Genomic DNA, 26,453 nt, shown 5'->3' with positions numbered 1-26,453 from the left:
TGTTGTTACTGGCTGGTGTTGCAAACCGAGTCTTTCATGGCAGGAGAGGGAAGGAAAGGATATTGCTTCAGCAGCCATAAAGGGCAACAGGCAGGCTATAAATAAAAATAACAGGCTAGTGAAAGCATTCTGGAGACCTTATGGGGCACACACACAGCACTGTCCTCCCAAAAGAGGGCAGGGAGGGGTGAGTTGAGGAATGGCCAGCAGGAAGCTCTCCAGCCCCAGGTTTGCTGTCCTTTTGGTGCTGCCACTAACATGCTCATATCTAGATGATATCCCTTTTTGCTGTTGTTTCCCTTCCCTTCCAGCCTGACTGAGCTCAAGAAGGCTTCATCCCAAACAAGATATGTGCGCGCATTTCTGGGGTAGTATCTTAGCCTGGTATGCTATGTCCGCTTTCTGTCAATGTCTTCCCTCAGTCCCTTTTCCCTTCCATTCACTCCACTGCACATTTCATGGGCTAGAGATGGTCCCATTCCAGGCCCCAGCTCTGTCATCCTTCTTCCTTTGTTCTGCCAAGCCTCTGGGAGGCTTATGGTAGGCAGTCAGAGTGGCCTAAGGAAACAACCAGAGCAGTCAAGCATGGCATATGGCCCCTTTTTTAAGCTGCCAGCAATAAGCCCTTTGATTCATCCGGTCGGTCATGTCTCCCTGTTCAGGTGTATGGTGAACTGAGGGCGTGTGAGATATATTTTCCCTTTGTTGCTGTCTGGATGGTGAGAGCAGAACAGGTGAGGTCTAGGGAACTGGCCACTGTGCTTTTTTGCCAATAGTGTCATATTGAAATTGTAAGCCCAACAAAAAAATCTGAACTACAGCCTTTGAGACTATTTACAATACCATATGGCTTGCTGATGGAGGGGGAGGGATGTTGGCGACTCTCTGACAGGTTTCCCTATCTAAAATAGTTAAATTAGTTGAACATCAATGTTACATATATAAAGGGGGGGGGTGATATTTTTGGTAGCATGCCAGTGTTTTGTTTTAACTATATACATCATGGTTACAATCCATTATAAGGCTGCAATAATTAAGTAAATGAGCATATTCAAATAAGTAAATAAGGAAAAGATAAAAATCTGATTTCCAAAACTATGCATCAGCCAAATACTATCTATTCCTCAGCATTCTCCCACACATCTTTTTATTGCAGAATTCATGGTGGCTCTTAGTAATGTTCAATTACTGCTGTTTCTGTCAAAAGTGTTTGCAGACTGGGGATTCACTAAAGGAGGACAACATAGCGTAAAGGGCTGATTTAAATCAGGGCTCCAGAGTCTATGCTGGGAAGCCAAATCTGTCAGCCTTCCCATTTCCATCTGGCCTTTGGCAATTGTTTCACAGTCTTTATTAATCTGTCCCTGCTCTGCTTTTGGTCTGGTCCCACTCCCATATCTGTGGGAGTGTAACTAGGAGACCTGGATGAGAAACAAACCAGGAAGCTTTTCAAAGAGAGATCGAGAAATCACAAACAAAGAGGATCTACCAATTCAATGCTCAGTAGTAAATGCTTTCTTCAAATTGTTCCATACAACCCTGATAAAGTTGGTATTGATAGCAAAGAGAGATATTATATACTTTATATGTACTTGAACTTGTATCTGTCTTTGTGCTATGCTCCAGCAGTCCTAAATTCAGATCAACACAGGGTCAGTTTTAAATATGATTAATTAAACAAAACCAGCAGATGTCCTTCAAATTAATCTGAATGAAATCGTCACATTTCGAATTAGAAAAGGAGCTGTATCCTATATTTATTTAAGATGGGAAACTTTCTTATTTAGCATGAAGTTTGTACTAGTTCCATCAAAAATTTAAGTGATCTAGACCAGAGCTTCTTAAACTTTTTTCATTCATGAATTCTTTCTACCCTAGAAATTTTTACATAACCCCAGATATATAGGCATATAAAATAGGAATAAAAATAAAACATTTACTAATAATAAATCAGCATTTTGCAAGGCTTGTTAAACAAACTGACTTTCCTTTTTATGGAGTACAGCAGAAGCATTTTCTGCAGAGTTCACTCTAAATACTGCATGCTGTTGCTAACACATTTTTGTAAATTGATAGCATTCAAAAATATTTTACTGTTGCCAAAATGTTCATATTCCCAACATTGAGGTAAGAGGAATCCCATTTGGGGTCAGGTCGCACAATGTAAGAAATAGAGATTTATATCAAAGTTTCTTAAGCCTTGAGTCTGGACCCCAGATGTGGTCACCGTGACTGTATGTTGGGGTTGCCTTTCCTTCCCTCCCCCACATGTCCAGCTGTGTGTTTTTCTTTCTCTTCTTTGCATGTTTTCACAAGTCATAAAAGGCTAAGAAGCTCTGATCTAGGTTATGCCTATTTTATATGTTTTTCAAATCAATATGGAAAAGATGGGGCAAGATAAAGGGCCTAGATATCTGCTATTATCAAATATACAATATTCAGTGGGGTAGATATGTCACAGGTTTCAGTAGCCCATTCTGTGGATGCCTTCAATCAAAATTCTGAATGTGTTGTCAAAGGCTTTCATGGCCAGAATCACTGGGGTGTTGTGTGGTTTCCAGGCTGTATGGCTGTGTTCTAGCAGCATTTTCTCCTGACATTTTACCTGCATCTGTGGCTGACATCTTCAGAGGATCTAATTGTAGATCCTCTAAAGATGCCAGCCTCAAATGCAGGTCAAACATCCCAGTTTCTCAGATGTTTATGTTATTTATTTATTAGCACTCTATTTTTTTTATTAAAAAAACATTTTATGTAGTACTAATTATTTCCACACCCCAATCCTTCTTCATTATACCCACTTCTGGTTTCCAAACCATATCTCCAAATAGTCTCATCTTTAGAAAATAAAGACATCTCAAATGTGAAGAGTTGAAGATAACTTAACAAATATAGACATACACACACATATATATGCGCTCATCTGCGCTACCATCTGCTGAACAGACCATTTTTTCTCAGTAATGAACCATTCTAGATTATTTCAGATTTTTTCATATATTCTAGTATGTATTTCAGATGTGTTAATGCAAAGCATTTAGTAAAGTGTGTAATAATGTGTGGCACATTCACTACAGAAATAAGCTTGGCCTTTTATGTTCAGCCCTTAGGAGCTCCTGCCATTTTAATGATAGGTGAATGTAGAGCAGAATATGAGTAGACAGTTGTTTGGATTCTAAACTTAAATAATATATCCATGACTGGCAGTCACCTTCAATCTGTTCTGCTTCCTAGCCCACCTGGTTGCAAAAAAAAAGTGTTCCAAACAGCTTATTTTGCTTTGATCACAGCAGTCGCTCATCCTTCAGTTAAGAGCTAAGAGTACCCAGCTGGGCAGAAGTAAACACTTCACACACCTCTTGTTACAACACCCATCATTCCTAAGCGGTATGGCTAGATAAGAGATGATGGTAGCTGAAGCTAACACACATAGCCTATATGGACACATGGATGGATTTGGTGGAAACACTGCAGGTGAGAGCAAGACGTGAAGGAGGACGGAGTGATTTAAATGCTAACTAACACATGCAGCAATGTGAGAGAAAAAACAATCTCTCCTGTGCACGCATACACTTTTTTTGTCCACCAAAAAAGTAACGGTGATCTGAGAGGGGTTGCCCTACCTGATGCTTCACTATGGTCCACAAGATGTAAAAATATAAAATCAGCCCAAAACAGATGCCAGCTGGTATTTTTCTCAATTGAGAAAAGTGTAATTGGCTGGCACTGCAAGGAATTTTCCATTGGCAGTAAAACCAAAACCATTTCAAGTGCTGTGGCTGTCTACTTAACATGAATGCAGTTTGGTACTTCTTCTGTATTTCTTCAGCCACACAACAATATCCTACCTGGATGGTAAAAATACGAGACACGATGCTAGACAGAAACACATACATATCTTAACACAGCCTTCTAAAGGGCAACATCAGTATATCTGTTCTTCCTGTTTACATGATATCAAGATATCAAGACAGCTGTATATAAATGGGAGGAAGAGGAATTTTCAAGAATAACCAGGAAAAAAATAATGGCTGAGCTATTGAGTACTAAAAATAATTACCCTGGAACTTGATAGCATGAATGATGAGCCTCTTCTCCTATACAACCAAGTAGGGCAAGTACCGCATGTGCATTTTTTCTCCTTCTCTTAATTCTGCCATACCTTTCACGAGATCTAGGTCTTTCCCATCATCTCCAGATTCTTTGTGCAGACTGGTCATGCCAGGTCAGTGAAAAATAAGATTAATATCATCTATGATATTATCAAAGATGAGGGATCTGACCTGGCATGCTTCACTGAAACTTGGCTGTGAGATGATAGTGCCCCAACCTGGGCCCAGGCCCTCCCAGCTGAGTACTGTGTCATTGAGCACGTTAAGGAAAGTGGGCAGGGGGAAGGATAGCTGTGGTCTATGAAGACTACCTTAACCTGGCTGGAGTACCTATTAGGGAGCTGAATCACATTGAGTACCTGAGTCCGAAAACCAGGGACAGACTGGGGATTCTGTTAGGGTACCATCCACCATGCTGCCTAACAGAATCCCTGGCCGAGCTCATGGAACTGGTCTTGAAGGTGTTGTTGGAGTCACCTAGAGTTTTGCTTCTGGGTGACTTCAACATGCCACTGGAGGCCAGTTTGTTAGGTGTAGCTAGGGAGTTCATGGTATCCATGACCAACATGAGCCTATCCCAATGGTTTCCCAAATGGACTTAGATGCTGTCATTGGAGCAGAGGCCAACAATGTGTCCAGCAACTCTGTTAAGTGTGATTACACTGGATCAATTTCAATTGGTGAGTACTGTTGATGTGGACACGTTGCTGTGGATGGTAAGCTGGACAACTTGTTTTCTTGATCCCTGTCCCTCTTGGCTGGTCATCCAGGGAAGAGATGCAGTTCGATCTCAAATACAAATTATTAATGCATCCCTCAGGGAGAAGTGCCATTCTACCCCCAATACTCTTTAATGTTTACATGAAACCACTTGGAGAGATCATCTATAAGTATGGGGCAGGGGGTTATCAGCATGCTGATGACACCCAAATATATTTCCCCATGCTTTCACAAACAGCTTGAACTAAGAATAACATGTCTTCTCTGAATGAATGTCTGGAGGAGGTAATGGGCTGGATGAGGAAAAACAATCTTAAAGTCATTCCTATCCTAAAGACACTACACTGACTGCCAATTAGTTTGCAGGCAAAGTATAAGGTGTTCATATTGACCTTTAAAGCCCTACATGGTTTAGTTGCAGGTTACCTTCAGGATGGACTTCTCTCGTAGAATCCACCCCAAATACTAAGGTCCTCTGTTGAGCGTCTGCTCCAGCCAGCCAGAACCCAACTGGCAACCACCATCCGGAGGACCTTTTCCTTGGCTGCCCCACAACTGTAGAACAACCTGCTGGTGAGCTCCGACAGCTAGATCAGTGAATTTAAGACTCAAGTAAAGATCTTCTGGCAGGCCTACCTAGACAGTGACAAATTTAAAACTTCAAATCTATGTCTAATTTTTGTTTTGTGTATTTTATTATGTATTTTATGGAATACGTTTTAATATTTGTATTTTATTAGTTGTTTTTAAATTGTTATGTATTTTGATTGTGTGTTTTAGTAATGTTATAACCCACCTCGAGCTATGAGGAGGTACAGGTAAGAAATAAAACTATTAGTATTATTATATATTTTAAAAAATACCTGACATATGAATGCACAAAGATATTTTTTATTCTTGACTCCAAGCTGCTGAGGATGGGATATATTGTGAAGATTAAGAGTTTAAAATGGATAGATGTAGAAAATTAGATCTACAGTACTTCATTTTGTTTTTGGTGACCATTTGTTCTTCCTCTGTTATGCTTATATTCTGGAAGTTAAGACTGTTTGTCTGCACTGTTCACAGGTTCTTTGGGTGTTTTAAGTATTTTGAGCCACATGCTTTCCCTGCTGAGAGGAAGTGAGTCACTGATGGAGTTTGAGGCAGAACTAGCAGATGTTCTATATAGCTGTTTCCCCAGTTTCTGGAGCTCAGCAAACAGCAGGATGAAAGCAGGTGTTTGGGGTATTTGATGGAAGAGTTTGAGCAACAGACCTGGAGTACTGCGCTGCTGCTTCTGTAGAATAACTGAAAACAGATGGTGGGAGGGGGGGGGGGCTGTTTCAGTGACCTGCAATATCTGTGTAATGTTTGGATTTTTCTTCCAGGTCATGGAAAGATTCTATTTGCTGAAAAAGTGCAAGCTAACTGCATTGTTAGAAGGAAAGGTGTAGGAGCAGCTTGACCCCCCCCCCCCAGGTCAGTGTGAGAGCACAGCAGACTTTCTTGGAAGGTCATAACACAGAGGACATCCCAAGGAAGAGGCTCTGTTCCCAAACACTTAGAAGAACATGCCATACCAAAGAAGAATGATCATAAACCAGACTGTGAGTTTGGAGCCACACAATTGATTCCAACTGTCTCAGTCCTTAAAAATCTTGTTGATGGGAGAACCAGTTCCTAGAAGAAGAGGTGTGGTATGGTGGTGGTAGTAAATGATTCCCTATGAAGATGAACCAAAGCAGTGTTATACAGACATCATAAGAAAAGAGTGCCTTGAGAAATGTGGTGTTACCTCAGAGTGAAAATTTAGGACATGGCAGAAAGTCTGATGACCATTATCCCTTCTGAACCATGTAAGAACAATATATGTTACTGCAAAGGAACTATGAAAATATAGGATAGAAATTAAGGGGTGATGAGGCAAAGGTTATTACTTCATCATTCCTTCTTGTTGGGACACATGATCAAGGAAGAAAAATACTAGAAGTGAAGAATTAGCTCTATAGATGACATCATTAGAAGAGATCATAACCTTTCTTATCTTCCCTTTCCCACTAATTCTCCATTTACCAGTGGTATCATCAGATTTCCATGTGATCAAGAATATGTTCTTTTCTCAATTTCTATCTATGATATCTCTAGATGTTGTAAACCCTCTTTGAGGATGATGTAAAGCAAGTGGTTTGTGAATATTAACCAGCATGTATATCACAAAATACAATAGTGCTTCTCTTCAGTAGCAACATGGAAAAATAGGTGAGAGGAGAATAAATACTGGGTTAGTAGGGCAATGACTACAAAGTAATATATGATCATTAATAGGATATGGCCAATTAGAATAATTGCATTTTCCACACATGTAGTAAAATCCAGAAAGATGCTATCAAATCTTGCTGATTTCAATGGGAGAATTAAGGACATGCTTGGGTCTTTCACACTGAAATTTATGTAACTGAGAAGTGCATAATTCTACCTGAATTGTCCTCATAGCATGCGTAAACCCTTTAGAATACTATTTGTTTGACAGTGAACTATCTCTAGACTTATAAAATGGTTATTTTGGTCCAACTCAAACCATGGTATATAGACATAAGCAAACATTTTGCTCTGATTATATTTACATTTGTTAAGAAACATCTGTGTGATTAAAATAGCACTCTTTTGAATATTGCGTTAAGACATTTTACCCATCATTTTCTGAATTCTTTATGTTGCTATTTCTAGCAGTATCAGTGTTTGGGTAATGAGGAAGTTCACTCCATAACAGAGACTTGTACTGAAATATCAACAGAGAGCTCTAAATACAACGAACAATTCCTTAGATAACAAATAATTTCACATACAATGTCTCATTAAAAGTGCTGCAAGACCATGACACAAGTCAGAAGTATAAAGAACAAAGAAATATACCAATTTCTTAGCCTGATCCTGATAGGTTTTTATTATTTTAATAAAATACAACTTTTAATGATAACATCTACAATTTATTTAAATTGTACAGGAAAAGCTGGATGGTAACACTGGCCAGTTTCAAATCAGAACTGGCCCAGGTATTCACACATACAGGCACTGAAATTTGGAGCTACTCCAGAGCTTTAGGGAAGCTCCAGAGCATTCCCCAACTTTGACATGGAGCAAAACCAGATTCAGTGGCTTTGCCCTACTTTAAGGTCAAGAAGGTCCCATTCCTCATGAAAATACCACAGAGTGTCTTGCTCACTTCGGAATATATGGCCCATGTCAATGGGTCCCAAGAGACCAAAAGGTTTAGTGGGATGGGGGAGTAACATGAATGGCATACACTGGGATCTACAAATTTGAATTCATAATTTTTGTCTAATTTATTTCAATGTCGCACCATGAGCTCACCCATGTAATGTATTCAGAATACTACAAATAGTGGACTTATTTCATCAGGAGATAAATTGTCACTTCAGCAGCTTTTCAGAGGAATTGCAGTATCAGAAAAGATCTACGAGCAACATGGTTCCTATCGGTCTTTTAAATGTATATATTAATTTAAATAAAACCGCAGTCGCATGTTCTCATGTTCTCAAACAATGGGAAATTCAAGTATTGCTTTATACTGTTCTATGAATTGCTGCTAATCCATGCCGCTACCCCAATTCCAAAAGTGAAAGTTTTGCGATGGGAGCTATTATAATTAGAAAACAGTGGGAAAGGAAAGGACTTTAAAAAAAAAAAAATCCTCAATCTGAGCAATTTCTCCAAACTAGTAGTGTTTCAGTTCACATAAAATTTAGGCCCCTTCCACACAGCTGAATAAAACCTCACATTTGCTGCTTTGAACTGAAATATATGGCAGTGTGGACCCTGATAACCCAGTTCAAAGCTGATACTGTAGGATTTTCTGCCTTAATATTCTGGGTTATATGGTTGTGTGGAAGGGCCCCTAACTTGTATTCATTTGTTCATTTTTTTATTGCATTACTGTTAGTCTACTCTAATGATGATCTGAAGTGCGTTTATGTTCCACAGGAGTTGATCTCAGGGCCAGGTGCTGTTTTTGCTATTCTGGTTGAGCAACTTTGGGCCCTTCCAGACAGGCCCTATGTCCCAGGATCTGAGCCCAGATTTTCTGTTTATCCCAGATTATCTGGAAGTGCGGACTCATATAATCCAGTTTAAAGCAGAAAACAGGGGATCAGATCCTGGGATATAGGGACTGTCTGGAAGGGCCCTAAGGCTGCATCCACATTGTAAAATGAATTCAGTCTGACACCACCTTAATAGCCATAGCTCAATGCTATGGAATGATGGGAGATGTGGTTTTACAAGGTCTTTAGCATTTTCTACCAAAGAATACTGGTGTCTCACTAAACTACATCTTCCAGGATTTCATAGCATAGGAACATGACAGTTAAAGTAGTGCCAAACTGCACCCATTCTATAGTTTTGATGTAACCATAGAACAATGGTTCTCAACCAGATGTTTTGGCCTTCAACTCCCAGAAATCCTAACAGCTGGTAAACTGACTGGGATTTCTGGGAGTTGTAGGCCAAAGCACCTGGGGACCCACAGGTTGAGAACCACTGCCATAGATTGTAGTTTATATCTAAGAGGAGAAAAATACACATTTCCCTTATCTGTTACACTTCTCCTATTCATTGTGCAATGGGAAACAGTTATATCATTATAGATCTTGCAGGGGGGAAAAATCAGGATTGCAACTTAAAAAAAAACTTTTTGGGTTTTTTTAAAGTGACTGCAAGTCACTTTAAACAATGTAGGTTTATTACAAGGTCTGCATCTGCATAAGCTTAGCTCAGTTTAGAAGAGCAACTACAGTAGACATATGGTGTCTGTAATAATCTACTTATTTTTAACATGTTTCGTAAATTACTACAAAAGAACAAAAGATGTATGGTAGAGGATATAAAGAATTCAAGTACCAAGACCTTTATCTTATCTGTTCTGATGTTAATCTCAGGATTATCAAATTCAGCTTTCTTCCATGCCACTTTTTCACTCTTCACCAACATTACCTACGTTTCTTAAACTACATTGTCCTTCTTGGGTGGATGTGGGGAACTCTTGGAATTTTGTTTAGTGAGTAAAAAGTGAAAGGGGTTCCTGTCTACAGCTAGGAAAATAGGAAACCAATGAGTTGCAGCATGGGGATTGATTTATTTATGGCAAAATATATATCTGGACATATATCACAAAATTTCAAAGTAGCAAACAGATAAAATCTGCATGCCTTGCTCCTTATACTTGCACAGTGGAGCATTGGAAAAGAAAGTGGAATTCATTATTTTAGACATATAATTGACATAAAACCTAAATGTAGAGGACTATAATTGAGCTTGAATTTCAGCACAAGGAGAAAATAGCAGGATGATAGCACTAACAAAAAATGTTTTGGATTTTTAAAGGATATTTTTCAGGATTTGTGCTGCTGGCTGTACTGCAAGATGCTTGATAATTACTGCTGTAAAATGCCCATTGGGTCCACCTCCTGTCTATCTTCCCCTTTCAAACCATATCTGGTATCAGGCCTCAGTGGAAAGGATGATGAGTGCAAGTATTCACAGCTACTGGCTATGATTATAGGATTCTAGCTTTGTGGCACTTTCTATCATATTGTTAAAAACTTCAAAGATCCGTCATCATCTTCCTCACCCTTCTGTAAAAGTTGCAGTATAATTTATTTTCTTGGGGCTTGTCTACCCTATCCCTAAGTATAGTTGAGCCCTTAGTCTCAGGTGCAGAAGAGTTACACCATTCTAAGTTGGTACAATAGTCTTTTTCCAGCTTTACTAAGCAGTAAATTCCTTTCTCCTATGATTTTTAATTCTACTTCTTTTTGTGATGGCAGTGGTGGTAGTGCAGCAAGACAATGTGTAGGAGAAAAGAAAGAGAAAGCAAGATGGTGACAATGGTAGGAGGAGAAGTAATGGGGGGTATGAGGCAAGGTGGTATGGAGAGAAAGTGATAGCAATGGCTCTTTTCCTCCAATGCCAGGCTACAGAAGGGCCTTCATTATTATGCAAAAAATGGAACTTGTTTTTTTCTTGATGTCTACCAAAAGGGCCAAATATTGCAATATCAAACAAGTCTAAAACATGGAACCTAAAATACTAATCATTACACTACAGTTTTATTCTGCTTTGTTGCAATCCTCTTACACAGCAGTGGCACCATTGCCTTTTACATAGTCTTTGCAAAGACTTCTACAAAGCAGATTTTTGCTATACTTTCCTCCAAAAACTAGACTTCTAATAGAAGTGCAATCTTGATCCAGGGAAGTAGAAAATGGAACTGAGAGAGAAGGGGTAGTAAGACTTCCTCACTGGCAAAAAATGCTCTTCGGCAGTGGGGAGGTGAGCTTACTTCTTGGGAAAAAAACTGCATAAAAGTTTTACTGCATATTTTGCCTCCACTCCTACAAGTGGCAGAGACATATTGTTAATTTAGATGAAAGTCTGGAATCTGAGCCAGATGATAATCCAAAGCAGAATTAATTGGGCATGCCTTGAAATTGAATTAAACCTAGCCATTTGGGTGAAATGGCAACCCTAATCTACATCCTTTTCCAATATTTAGACATCATTCAGGATAGATTCATGTATGAACAGACCTTCAACAAATATGCATTCTGGTGCCCTTTTTCTTTATTACTTCCAATGCATTAACTCTTTCTTATACTCACATGGAAAGAAATGAAAGACTTGGGCTGAGTGCATGTATAACTTTTTAAAAATGGAGCAGGTAAAATTTGCCTCCCCTAGAGAAAGCATATCCACTTGAGAATTCAAGTTGCAGATTAGAAGCTTTTTCTGGGTGTAACCAATAAACGAATTAGCACTGTTGGGGAGAGTTGGGGGGGGGGGGGGGAGAGAGAAAATGAAGAAAATGCAACCAGGCCAGAAGAGAGAAGCAAAACCAAAAAAGTTAAGGAACCAGGTAAGTGAGGATCAAGGATTAAGTGTAACATTAAGAAAGAATACACAGAACAGGTGGACGTACATAGGGGAGGTAGTCTTTGAGTGTTACCCGAAACAAAACAGCTAAAGAAGAAGGTCCACAGCTGGAGGTTTGAAACCTTCACATGGCCAAACAAGGGCTTTCAGAAATGGGAGATGCTGGAAGTCTGTGGAAAGTCATTCTCAATCCATGTAGGATAAAATTATTCATAGATTAAGAGTTTAGAAGTCCTCATTGCCAAAACCTTAGGAAAGAAGTAGGACAATGGGATGAAATAATGCAGCTATTTTTATAACTATACATCCAAATGCAATGACTTCTGTTTCCTTTGCCATCTCCCTGATAGAGTTCAGGGAAGATGACACAAAGAATCCAATGAGTGGGTTAGATGGCTAGGAAGGGCCAAGCACTACAACAACAATAGTTTATACAGAATACAGCAACCCATCTGCAGTTCCTCACAACCCAACTGCAGGAATGGTAAGAACATTTGCTATGGTTAATCACAGCTCAAGCAACCCAAACTCTCAAGCAACTGGGGGGAAAATCAAAGAATACCATAATAAATTATATTACATTATATTAAGTTTGTTTTTATTTGTCTTAATTTATTTTTCCTGATTTCAGTATTAATGTCAAGTGAATAGAGTGTTTATGGTATGGTATATTATTAGGTAGGCCTATTTTTAACTCTAACTCTCAAATAACTAGAGTTATCTTATCCGACATCTACCAATCCCCATGGTGCCAATTAACTGAGAATCTAGTGTATTAATTTCTCTGGCTTCCCAGAGACGAAAGAAAACTAGTTAGGAAGAATCATACAGAGGGGAGAATTCTATACAGCTTATGTGCAGTATTTATGTATCTTCAAATATTTTAGAAAATTATTCTGCATAGAAATACACCAAGTATGTTTCTCAGTTGGGGTTTGCACACACAAAAATGTGGTTTGTGCCCACATCATCATTTTTGCATTTTAAAAAGACCACACATATTTCTGTGTAATATGATACTCCAAAACACCTCAAGATATGCAAAGACTGGGTGAAAGCTACTATGAATCAATTTTTTTCATCAGGGAAAAGACTACAGAATTTTTTTCTCTCCTGAAAGAATTAAGAGATTACACAATACAAATTCATTCACTGTGAAAAAAAATCACTAGAATATTAGTGTCTGGGTTTGGGTCTGAGTATCAGGGCACCAAAAGAGGGTCAATGTAGTAATCCAAGAAGCTGTATCAAGATAATGGGATCATCTCTGTGATTTTTCTAATAAAATGTAATAAAATAAAATGTAGCTATGGAGACACTAAACGGTGTATAATAAATTGTAAATAAGACCCCCTGTTGCTAGGAATTCCCTCCCAATATGTCATTAATTCTGTTTGCCAGAGTACAGAACAAAGTCAATTTAATAAGAGCTATGATGCTTAATAGAATTCATGTTAGTGTTATGTTCCTATATCTCTCTTTTTTAAAAAAAAAACATTCTGCATATACTCATGTATGTCTAGAAATTTTAGTCAAAAATTTATTTTTCCGTGGGTCAGTCAAAGTACTGCAACTCCCACTCCCCCCCCCCAAAAAAAAAAGAACAATCCCTTTTTCTGGGCAGAGTGATTAAATGTGAGGCTTGGTTCATCCCAGGAGAAACCTAAAAGAGTCAGCTCAAAATCTATAATTTTACTTCCTAAACCAACACTCAACTTACACATGAGGAAGACTTATACACAAATAATACGGTAAGCTTTTTCAGTGGTTGCTTATTACTGTAAACTGAAATATGATGAACCAGGTTAAAACGTCCATAAGTGTTCTTTCGGTCAAATAGAAATGGGTGTCTACTCTCCAACATTCTATAATTTTCTCCCAGATAATTCTCCACACTTCTTTCTTAGTTCTTTTGCGCATTAGAATTATTGTATACACAGAAGGCACAATGGTTTTACCACTAAGTTCTGTTTTGAAATTGTTACTTTCTATTTTACAGCACTTATTCCACCCTTGCTGTCCATAATTATATTCTGGTTGGAGTACTTCCTCATCCTAAATTCCAAATTCTTCCCCTCCTAAAGCAGACATATAAAAGTTAGAAAGGGCACAGAGAAGAGCTACCAAAATTATCAAAAGGAGTGGAATCATCATAATATGGAAAAGTTAAGATCTTGGGAGTTTTAATATAGAAAGTATGGTCAAAAGGGATATAACAGGTTTATAATGCTATGAATGCTAAACATACAATACAGAGACATTGTTCTCTGTCTCTCTAAGCACAAGAACCAAAGGCTCACAATTACATAGACTGACAACACTAATGTCAGCACTAACAAAACATATACTCTTCACAACACACCATTAACTCATGAAAACCATTGTCATGATGTTGAGATGGCTTCTTGTCTAGATGGGTTTTAAAGAGATTTGTGAAAGATACATCGATCGATAACTGTCACAAATGGAACTTCCCTCTATTACTGGGCTCAGATGGTGTGTGCCATCAGAAATGGCGCTCTTAAGTAACCTATGTATCTACAATACACCTAAGTTCTATAAGGTAGAACACACTCAATTTTTGAAAAATTAAAAATTCTGGAAATGAAAAATGTTCTGCTTACAAAAAATGTAAGGAAAGTGTAGCCCTGTGATCTTTTCCTACAGTCCGTAACACATCCAGATTCTCTAGACCACCCAATCCAGAAAGGTGGACTGCTCCTAGTTCTCCCTGGCCTAATTAGTTGTCAATACATCTCATCCTAAGCAAAAAAAATTGGCAACTGTGTGCTTCAATTTCTTTCCATTTTAAAAAAGATATTCAGTGATGAGGGATTATACATATTGTACTCCAATACCATCAGAAGAACCACAATAATCCACCCCTTTTCCCCACTCCCTCCACATGTGTGGCCAAGCAACATTAGAGCATGGTTACGATGGCAAACACTATTAATACAAAAGAACAGACCAACTAAGAGAGGCTGCAGCTGTTTCATTTTGCCTGAGCTGACTGAGAAGGAAAAAAACTCTCCCTTCACTTCTCTGACCATTGCATTAGATTACTAGAAATTACTTTTTCATTTTGAATTCAGTTTGCATCAATGGAAGCAAGCTGAGCACAAAGGAGGAAATTGGATGAGGAGAAAGTGGGGAATTTACAATCAGCTGAAAAAGTGGGACAAGAGTATTAATCAGGGCAGTCCCTGACAAATCTGGATAGGTGGATGGTTTGTAATCCTGTAACAGAAATAGGTCATTAATCATATACAAGTGGTATATCGTTTCCTTGTTAAAGAGCACTTTAAGATATGATTGCCTGAATATTTTTGCTAGACTTAACTGAACTGAACAACGTGTGGAATCTATGAATAAGGTACTTCATCAAGACATACTTCTGAGCCAGTGGTATAAATCCCCATCTCAACATACACAAAAGATAACAGGGCACAATAATATCTCCCAAAGAAGAAATGAGAACTTCTTTCATACATAGCTGTAAGTGCCTAATTCTATTCCTTGCTTCTTATTTCTGATACAAGTCCTTAACCATTATTCATGCATCTGTATATTTTAAAATGTTTGAGCTCAAGAGCCTAGACCTGGAGAAAATATGACCTGCCGTGTTCTAAAATGAACATGTAAGCTTACAGGCTAGCATTTCTTTTACTTTCTTGAACAAAGTATTTGAAGATATTATCAAAGTTTTTCCCAAGTTGGCTGAAGCACTCTTTTACAGCCTATGGTGCTTTCGTTAACCAAGGCTTATTTACAATGGTCTTAGAAGACTATAATGATGGCCATATGTGCCAGCACATTGGTATCTAAACAATCCATTTGAATCAAAACCATATTGCCCCCCCTGAAACATCTCCTTGTCCTCAATGCCACTGTCATCACTTCTCACTGACCAAGGGGTTCCCGGTGAGTGTCTAGACATCATAGTTGCATTTGCTGAGGTCCAAATGGGGCATGCACATAATCAGAAAGGAAGGAATTCATGACAATTATCCCCAGTTGTGGTAGATAGCTCAATGAAAATGTTGACCCACTGGGCAGCTGCTTTATAAATGAAATATTCCTTTTTGGACACAATTAAAAATAAAACAACATTATGCTGCTTTTATTCAAAACCAGATTCTAGACACCATACCTAAAAGAAATATTGTAATACTAGAGAAGGGTATCATTACTGAACTGCAGAAAAGGATACTATACAATAACAGAAAAGCACCAAAATTGTCAAGGGACTTGAACAACTTGTCTGTGAGCACAAGTCACAATGTTCAGGGTTATTTGGATGAATAAAAAGGTCAAGTAAGGTGGGACTTAACAGTGATATATAAAATTATACATTTTGTGCATTTCTCATGCTATTAGGAATCATCCAATGAAACTGAATCAGGACACTAATTCACATAGGTAAAGGTTTCCCCTGACGCTCACACAGCTCCCGGGGTTTGAACCTGGGACCTTTCGGTCTGCAAGTTCAGCAGCTCAGAGCTTTAACACACTTCGCCACCGGGGCTCCTTTACTAATTCACATAGCACATGGCTAAACTGTGGAATTTGTTGCCTCAAGATGTAGTGATGACTAGCACCTTGGACAGCTTTGAAAGGGAATTTTTTCAATTGATGGTCGCTAGGGACATCATTTCTAGTACCAGAGGCAGAATTGCTCTTATCACTGCATAAATATTCTAAAGGCACCAAGAAGCCAAGAAGAGTAAACCCTAAGTAGTACTTGGAGGGGAAACCGTTACTGAATATCAGGTCCAGTAATAATACACTTTACTATGTTTCAGAGGAAGGAACTGGCAAAACTACTTTTAAAGATTCCACGTCTAAGAATATGATATGAAATTAATGGTATCACCATAAGTTGACAGGTGACTTCAAGACATACACACATGCACACCATTATGTATATTATTTGCTAGTAAATGCAAAGCAGAAGGTTCAGTTACAGTCCTTTCCTACTATTTCACTTCCTATTAGCCAACTGGCTGGCTATTGTGTGGAAACAGTTTTGAGTAGATAGACAGCTCTAGTCCAGTAATGCTTTTCCCAATTTCTTAAATCTGCCCCAAAGTTAAAATATCTAAAATAACTTGCAACTAAATAGAATTTGGAAAAATCAGGAATAGAGAGAAGAAGTGTCTATATAGAAATCTTATTTTGGAGAAGAGTAAGGGATTCCTCCTGGTTTAGACAACAAGGAACAAAAGATGGTATTACTTTTACTGTATAGAGGAGAAGTCCTGCAAATCCAAGAGAAAACAGACCCCAAAATGAAATCAAATTGTACCCCTATATTTGGATTTCTGATGAATATGAAGCCAGTGTAGCATTTGAACCTTGCCAACAGTCCTTTGTTTCTCTCTTACTGGTGCAATTAGGCATGTATCCCAATTAAAAAGTGATTCTGTGTTGATTGTGTTGTCATTACAAGTATATTTTAGAAAGACCCAGGGCATAAGCATGACACTTTAGTATACAGATACATTTATTTGCTTATTTAGAATATTTGTACCTGCCTTTCTCCATGTGCAGACTCAAGACAGCTTAAAACATAAAAACATAGACATTCCAAGTTAAAATGGGTAAATAGCAATAAAAACATGGTAAAACATACATCAATTAAAACAATAAAATTATAACCTGACACTATCTCCACCAGAGACACCTCAGTTATTTACCAACTTAAAATTCCCAAGGATCCTACTATGTATCAATCAAAAGCTTTCTTGAATAGAAAGGTCTTGGCCCCTTTCCTAAAGCTAAGTAGGGATGGTACATTCCTCTTTTGCCTATATTATGCACAGTAAAATCACAGTAAAATGAACCCCAACCCTAAAGCACTCATGGAAACAAGCTTTAAAAATTTAACAAATACTACAGAAGAAAAGAAAATATTTAGATGCTACTCAAGCATGACTCTGACTCACCATTGTATAGCATGTTTTTCCTTCCCACCTTTCCTCTCCTCAGTTTTGTTGTTCAAGTATATAGCAGAAGGGACTGGTGACTATGACAGATCACAAATGTTGTTCCTATGTGCCCTTGGTGGGCTAAACTACAGCATTTTTGGTTAAAAAATGGCTGGAAGTCATTTCCAACTTTCCTATATCATCTGCAGGTGGTTTGTGCAGTCATGTAATTGATATATTCTACCTTCCTCTTGGCATAAGACTCAAGACAGCTTGAAACTTAAGTACTGTATAGCTAAAATCTAAAAAATAAAGATGTTTTTAAAATTAAGTCAGTGATCCTATCAATCAACCCTCCCATAGGAGAGAATTCCACAGTCTAGGAGCAACCACTAAAAAGATTCTCCTCTATGAATCTGTGGTGGTAATTGACCAAAAAAAGTGCTCCCCTATAAATCTTTAAACTCAGGCAGCTTCATATAGGAGGGTTACATTCTTTCAGATAGCCTGGGTCCAAACTGTACCAACCTTTAACAATCATAACCAGCATTTGGATTTCTGCCAGGAAACTGACCACTAGCCAATGAAAACATTGCAACATGTGAATATGTGTTCCCTGTAAGCAACAGTGGTCAGAAGTGTGGCTACAGCATTTTGGATATAAAGGCATTTCCAAAGAGCTTTCAAAAGCAGCACCTTGTAAAATAAGTTTCAGTAATTCAACTGGGAGGAAATCAAGTTGTGTCATTTTTGTCTGATCCGACATTCCCAAGAAAGGGAACAGCTGGCACGCTTGTTTTAGTTGTGCAAATGCTCTCCTTACCACTGTTGAAACCTGGGTACATAGGCTCAGGGCTGAGTCCATGCTAAGAACTTGAGATTTCAGGATAAGTATAACCCCTGGATGAACTTACTTCCCTTTAAAATATTTTGGAATGGCTTGGTGCATGGACAAAAGCAAACTATTGCATTTAGAGTGGTCTTGAGGCAGTTTGGGTAATTTTAAAGCAATTCCCGCCCATCTATGCCCTTGCTCCCATTTTAAGCCTGGAGGTCTTTCAGCAGTTGGGAAGTGACTTGGGGAAGTTACAGAATGGCCATCTGCCCACACAGGTCAGACATTATTCACCCTCTTAAAGGATAGAAATGGGTGCTTCATGCTTTCCTTTCAGTCGTTATTCAATGAAATAATACCACGAGACCTTTAATATTTCCTAGGTTCACTGAAGATAGAATAGACTATTTCTTTCTGTAATGTCCAACGAGGCCTTAGTCAAGAAAGGTGAATTTCTGTATGTGTCCCATTCCATTATATTCAATTAATCTTGTCTATGAATCCTTAAAACCACAGAGCCTCCATGTGTTCAGCAGCATTTGCTCCCAAGTGTGGAATATGTCTGAAAGCCAAGCTCTATGAAGAAAAGCTTAAGGAGCTGAGTATGTTTAGCTTATAGAACTGAAGGTTAAGAGGGGATGTGATAACCATGTTTAAATATTGGAAAGGATGTCATATTGAGGAGGGAGAAAGCTTGTTTTCTGCTGCTCCATAAACAAAGACAAGGAGCAATAGAATAAAATTACAGGGAGGGGGGAGTTTCTACTTAAACATTAGGAAAATCTTCCTGATGGTGAGTGCTGATGATCAGTGGAATATGCTGCTTTATAGTATAGTGGAATTTTTTAAAGAGAGGCTGGATGGTCATCTGTTGGGCGAGTTTTAGTTGTGTGTTCCTGCATGACAGAGGACTGGACTGGAAGGCCTTTGTGGTCTCTTCAAGCTCTGATTCTTTGGATTCATTTCTCCAAAGAGAGCTCGACTACAATAGTTGTAATTTTCTTGCTTATACTCGATCCACTAGCAGATTTCTAATGGACAACTCCTGGACCACCTCAGCTCTACAGGAATTGAGTATCCACTTTTGCCTGATCCTTTTTGGAGCAGAGGAGAGCTCGGCTCCACTCAGCCTAGTCTTGGGAGGGGCTTGAGATTCTCTTGTCCTGGGATCAATGGTAATGTTGATATTAAGTGATTCTGAGAATTTAGTACTAACACTTTTTACTAATTTTTGCCAGCCATTTCATATATTTCTCTGGCCCAACACTTTCACATAAAAGCATAATTTCACAGTTCCCATAATTAACTACTTTGGTATAACAAAAGATTAAACCTGCGTAGTATATTATGGAAGGCTAACAGAGGTATATTGTTCACATATGCATATTCAAATGTGTGTTGTTCCACTGTAGACCTAAAATGGCTGTATTGCAGAATGTTGTTGCCTGGTGACCAAGAGTGCATCTCCTACACCACTGAGAAAAACCGATTCACTCCTATTGCTCTCTAGAAGACTGGGCTGCTAAAATAAATCCCTTCTACATCTACAAGCCAAAATATTCCCTTTCTCTGTGTGCTGTTTAAATAGAGTATAGCCCTGGGATCTTGAGCTCTTCAGCATGCAGGCAACAGTACAACGAGATGAAATATTTGACCCAACCTTTTACTAAACAGACAAGAATACTGCTCCCGTAAGCCTGAAAGTTATCTTTGCTTCAGTGAAGTCTGTGTTGCTTGTCTCGCCTATTCTGGAGCAAACTCCCACCTGCTATCAGTCTCTCTTTCTTTCATTAAAATCAAGTAGTTAATTAGCCTCAGCCTGTCCTCTCCCCTTCTCTCTTTCTCTTTAATGCAGCAGTAATGATGTCTAATTACCAGCAGCAGTGGATTACAGAACCTTCAGGAGCAAATCTCTGGCTGACAGCAAAGCTAAGCAACAAACCTTTAAAAGCTTCAAGGGGAAAATGATTCGGGACAATAAGGACATTTTGCACCCCTCCCCACGCCAGTCAAACCAATGTCTTTGGACTTAACATTGTTGCTTTATGTATCACATTAGCCCCATGTGTCTGCCTGCACTAGGCAGAATGATCAAGAGTGATTGATTTTACATCAAAATATCATTTACTTGAAGTGACTTTTAATAGGATGTGAAAAGTTTTTGGTTACAAAGGGCTGAGCACTGAAATAACTGGCAACATTATTAGGGGTGGCACACGCAGCAGTCAAACAGGACAGTTTAACAGGGATGATCATAAGTTATTAAACTCTTAGGTGACTACTGTATGTTTCTGCAGATGAATGAGATGCTGAGTTGCTAAGAAACAGGCTAAAGTATCTGTCCATGGTACCAGTGAGTACAGCTGAATGTAATGGCATGCAGTATATTTTAATTTCAAGGTAACATTTAAAGTTCCTTCAAAGTCAGCTATTGGAGAGGCCAAGCAGAAGATGGCAAAGGAAGTAAAATCCCCAGAATCCTGGCCTCTGAAGGGCTTAGACAGCAGGAGGAAAGACATTACACTATGGGTTTTGTTATTTCAACAGCCCAGCAAGTTACTATAGAACCTGTAGCTAAATTTGGGGGAGGGTGGAATCCTATATCTTGCCCCCAACCCAATACCAGTCTCCAGCATGTTTCTTTTAGAGGGACCTAAACCATGGACTTCTTTATAGTTGCTGTTATGGAGTCCAGCTTTTTGTCCTTCTTCCTTTAATACTGAGTAGGATTCAGACCAAAATTTGGATATTATTCTTAAACAATTGATGCATCTTTCAATTGCATCATGAATTTTGGGATGTTTGTGGCACAGTATGCTATTGAACATATTTAAGAGACTAAGCATTTACATACAGAATCTTGGGTCCACATTTAGTTATATTTGGAACAAATCACCAGAAATCAGTGCAACCCAAATTAGTCATGACTAATTGAAACAGTTGTTTTAGCCAGTCTGCTCTAGGTATAGCTAACCCACAACACAAGCTGAAATCTGATTGTTGGTTCCAAATAAAGTAGACCCATTGAATCAATGGGAACTATCTGCATATAAACTTGCCATTTAACAAATGATTCAATGAATTTATTCTACTTTGGAATAGCCAACAGGATTCAGACCTGTACTTCTTCAAGAAGTGTTAAACAATGCCAAAGAGCAACACTTGTTGGGCAACATACAGTGCACAGTTATATACAACCACATGCCTATTTGCGTTGAATTGCAGACACTGAAAACATTGTAAGAATATATGATAATAGCATAAGAAATCTGATAAACATTTTACTGATTATGTTATGAAAATTGTTCTGATTATTTTTTAAGTCCTGCTCATTCTAAGATTTTGGACACAAACCAATGTACACTTATCTATTTTTAAAAGGCTTACTGAACACTAAGAAACAGGTTATAACCAATGTATACAGGTAAGATTTTTTGAAAAACAGGTATAAAAAGGCATGCCATGCTTGTAGTTCTTCTTCAAACAGAAGCAGCTCCAGTAACTACCAAGAGAGAGGGTAACCACAGAAAAGTGGTAGAATCGTTGCAACAAAAGAATGAGGTACACAGCCCTTTCATATATGGCATAAAATATAGATCAGTTAATACAAAAATTTGTAACCTTTAACAATTCAGTACACCACTTTATCTCATAAAAAGAACTTGACTTTTTCTGAAGCTGCTGTGTAAATACATCACTTTTCATGATCAGATATTTACCTGTAGCTCTGACTGTATAGTTGAAAGAAAGCCACTAGAACAGATAGAGAAGGCTGCCCACAGATCTTTAAAATAAATAATAACAAAATAATAATAATAATAATAATAATAATAATTATTATTATTATTATTATTATTATTATTATTTATTTGTAGACTGCCCTATCTGCCCAAAGGGACTTCTCTAGTCAATAGAGAAAAGTGAATGAAAAATACAAAATATCTGGGAAACCATGACTCGGACCTTGAATAAATATTATGGTCACAAAGTTTTGTAGTGGATCTAACTCATAAGAGAAGCAAATAGTTTTTCACAAAAGCAATGGTTAGTAGCTTACACTAAATGTACAAAAAAGTTTTGATCATATCATGTTTCAGTAAAAAGTTGAAGTCTTAAGAGCAACAAAAACAAAATAAACAATACTCAGAGGTATTCTCTTTTGCAACCAAGTCTTAAACCAACAATCACATTATATATTGCCAATATAGACACCTGCTTTCTTTCTATATTGGCAGATGAATGCATTTAACTGTTGAGTCCATATAGCAAATAGAATCCAGCATTTCTTCTTTGCAAAACATGCATTCCATTAAATCTTAAGGCTCCTGTTAAAAACCTCCTTTTACTGAGTACCTGAGAGTCCTTTTCCAAGCTGAACCTGATTGCTCCACCACAACAATGTGTTCCATGAAGCCAAAAAACTGGTTCTGAACGCACAAATGTCCACAACCCAGAGCCAAAAGGAAAGCGAACCTACTTGGAATCAACAGTTCCCAGTCCCACCTTGAAAGCCAGGCAGTCCTTTCCACCAGCCCCACCATCCAGCTCGCAGCACTTCTGCTGCCAGGTCTGGAGCTGGCTTCTCAGCCTCTGGAAAGCTCCCAGACTTCTCCTCCTCCTGCTCCTACTCCTCCTCCTCCTGCTGCCTCCACGGAGAGACTGGAGCCAGCGAGGAGGGCCGCGAGAGACCCCTTCCCCCCTCTTCCCAGCCAGCCAGCCAGCCAGCCACCCCTTGGCCATGTGCAGAAGCCCGGGGCTCTTTTGTTGCTTCCTTCCCCTGCCCTCTGCTTCTCTGCTTCCTTCCTTGCAGCCAGGCAGGCAGGTCCCGCGCCGCTCCCGGGGACGTGAGCAAACAATAAAAAGGAGGGGAGGTCGAGAGAGAAAGAGAGAGAGAAGGAGCAGCAGCGGGAGGAGAGCAGCATCAGCCCAGATCCGGGGGAAAGCCCCCAATTGACGACCTGCCGGCTTTGTACCAATAAGGATGCACTGTGCTGCGCTTCATCCATCGACCAGAGTCTGGGATGGGTAGGAGGAACCCCTCCCAAGAGACGGGCGAAAGAGAGAGGGAGAGAGAGAGATGCTTGGCTTCTCACAAAAGGGACAAGAGGCAAAGGGACAGGGACGAGGCAGTCTCAAAGGGCTACCAGGCTCATGAGGCACATTTCCCCCCTGTGTTGGAGAAGGCTCACAAAGCCCTGAGCAGCAGGGAAGGTGCCAGGCAAACACAACATATGGGGGTGGGAGGGGGGGGGGAGGGAGAGCGAGCCAGAGGAGCCGGAGCCAACTCCAAGCGGGTGGAAGGGGGGGAGAGAAAAGCACTCCCCGGCGGCGGCTCTGCTGGCTGCCTCTTCCAGTGCGGACACCTCTGTCTCCCGGGGCAGAGGAGCCCCCGACTCACCGTGGTCTTGACCGGCACGTAGAGCACCTGCTTCCCTCCCACGCCGCCTCCTCCTCCTCCAGCCCCAGCGCCGACCTCGTCCGGACTGCTCAGCTGGAAGCCTTTAGATTTGACCCAGAATTTAAATTTGGCGTTGTCCGTGGAGCTGCCCTCGGCGCCGTTGAGGAGCTGGACGATGCGCTCGTATTTCTTGCGCGTCACCGTCTTGGTTTTGCCCGAGTCCCCGTAAGTCCGGAGGCACCAGTCCTGGAACTGGCGGTACATGTCCCGGTCGCCGGCCTCCATCATAAGCTCCCCCGCAGAGAGACAGGAGGCGGAGGCGGCGAGAGAGGGACAGAGAGAGAGAGAGAGAGAGAGGAGGGCTACAGCCGGGGGCCGGCCTCTCCACCCTCCCCTTCGGGGGGCACCTGTTCCGCCCGGGAGGAGCGGGGAGGAGGGCTGCTCCGCCCCCGAGGTCCCAGGACGAGGAGGGGGAGGCGGAGGGGGTCCCGCCGCGAGCAGAGCCGGGAGGGGGCGCCCCCTTCTCCTTCTTCTGCTCCCTCCCCTCCTTCGGCCCCTTCTTCTCTGGCCCGACGCGGGGCTGGGCGGTGGGTGCGAGAGGGGCTCCCCGGCAGCCTCTTCCGCCCAACTCCTCGCCTTCCCTCCGCCCGGTCCGTGCTGTTTGTCCCTTCCCCGCCGCGACCTCCCTCGGCGCCTCTCCCCCAAGAGCGAGCCCTCCTCCTTCTCCCTTGGCTTCTCGGAGGCAGAAGAAAGGAGGAGCGGGGACGGGAAAATATCATGGAGTCGGCTCCGTCCTCCTCGGGCATCCGCTTCAGCCTGGATGGTGCAGGTTGGGGAAGAAGGAGGCGGGCGGGCGGGCGAGGGGGGGGGGGCGAGGAGAGGAGAGGAGAGCAAAGCCCACCCTCCGCCCCAGCAGCAGCCAACCCCGGGCCGCCTTCCTGTGTCTGTCCTGGAAGACCCCGCGCTGGCTTCTCCCTCCAGCGGCCTCGCTCGCTCTGCCCCCCTTTCCCTCTCCCTCTCCCTCTCTCTGTGCAGGATGGAGGAAATCGCTGAAGGGCAAATTGGCCTCTCTGTCTCTGTGCCCCCTTCTCCCCTCCGCCCTTTTATTCCATCCTAAGTCCTGTCTTTGGGTGGGATAGAAAGTTCTTCCCCGGCGAAGAAATCTCAGCAGGTCGTTTTAATCCTGCCCAGTTATGGATGGTTTTGCCTTTATTGGACAAGAAGAACCACAGGCTTCCTTAGAATTGGGACCGAGGGAGGGAGGGGGTGGTGGGGTGGCGGGGGATGGCGGCAGCCGAGGAGGGGAACCGGGCCTTCAAGGAAGTTTGGCGTCCGGAGGCTGCGAGTGAGCCGCGCCGCTCTTGGCTCCCGTTTCCTGTCTCCCGGGACTGGGCTTTGGAGGCGCCCCTGGCCCCTCCGCTGCCCCTCCTCCTCTTCCTGCTGCTGCTCTTCTTCAACCCGGGAGCCCAAAGCCTCTCCCTCTCGACGCCCCTCCGAGCTGGCAGAGGCAGGCGCTGCTCCATGCGACGCCTACTCGCAGACGGGGAAAGAAAGTCCCCCCGCTCGGCTCCAGCTCCCGCCGCTGCCTCCCCGCCGCCACCGCCTTCCCAGCCCAGACACACTCCCACACCGTCTCGCCCGGCGCGCCGCCTCGCTCATGGCTCTTGGTTCCTTCCTCGGTTCGGGATGGCGCTCCTCAGGCAGGCTAATCCCCGCCCCCGCTCTCCCCTCAGGCCCCGCCCTCCTCCATCCTGAGGGAAAGGGCACCTGGCGCGCCTTCCCTCCCACCCACCCACCCACTCAGCCCCGTCCCAGGCTGGCCCTTGCCACGGGGTCCCGCCTCCTCCGCTTCTCCCCCCCCCCCCCCCGCGCCCTTTGGCTCTTTCTCTCTCTCTTCCTCTCTCTCCTTCCCTCCCCCGCTCTCTGCTCAGTGGCCCCAACTGGAAGGTCTCTCAGCGCAGGAACCGGGACTGACAGCCCCGCGCCAGCCGAGCTCTCTCTCTCTCTCTCTCTCTCTCTCTCTCAATCCCTCGCCTTTTCCTCCTCCTCCCTCCCCCTCCCCCCCCCCCCCACTCCTCTGATTGGCCAGCGGGACAAAAGTTTCTGTGGAGACGGAGGCTGAGCCGGCGACGTGACGGGCAGAATTGTCCCATTTAGGGATGCCGGGCCGTGCGCAGGCAGGCAGCGAGGGAGAGCGAAGGGCGAGGCGGCGGAAGGGAGGCCGAGGCGGGAGGGGGAGGGAGGGAGGGAGGGAGGGGAAAAGGCAGCTCCCCGTCCTCCCCGAGACAGCCAGGTGGGGGAAGGGGGAGGGGCTGCCAGGGGAGCGTTTCCATGGAGACTTCTCCCGGTCTAGCCTAGGCGCTCTCTTCCCCCCCCCCCCCGCCCTCCTCCTTCTCCCCTCCCCTCGGATCAGCTGACACCTCATTAGCTTAGGACCTAATTATTGCTTATCGGAGCAACAAATAAGCGGGCGGGAGGGCGCGAGGGCAGCGGGTGGGGAGGAGTCCCGAGCAGAATCTCCTCAACTT

General features: G+C 41.8%; 1 protein-coding gene across 4 annotated transcripts in view; it reads right to left on the bottom strand.

The window, feature by feature from the left end:
* The window catches only part of nol4 (nucleolar protein 4), a 151,228-nt gene extending 125,680 nt beyond the window's left edge, over positions 1-25,548 (bottom strand). The window contains exon 1 of one of the 4 annotated variants that reach the window (XM_003223511.3): positions 23,926-25,548. In XM_003223511.3, coding sequence (XP_003223559.3) covers positions 23,926-24,213 — 288 coding nt within the window. In that variant the 5' untranslated portion in view covers positions 24,214-25,548. Of the gene's footprint in view, positions 1-23,004; positions 23,523-23,925 lie in introns of those variants that run through there. The other 3 variants (XM_003223512.4, XM_008114894.3, XM_062980408.1) reach the window with 3 other exon arrangements.
* Positions 25,549-26,453: the final 905 nt, after the last annotated feature.

Source organism: Anolis carolinensis, chromosome 4 (genome assembly GCF_035594765.1).
Source record: "Anolis carolinensis isolate JA03-04 chromosome 4, rAnoCar3.1.pri, whole genome shotgun sequence".
Lineage (NCBI taxonomy): Eukaryota > Metazoa > Chordata > Lepidosauria > Squamata > Dactyloidae > Anolis > Anolis carolinensis.
Note: the sequence above shows the minus strand (reverse complement) of the source record. Positions and strands in the feature narration are given on the sequence as shown.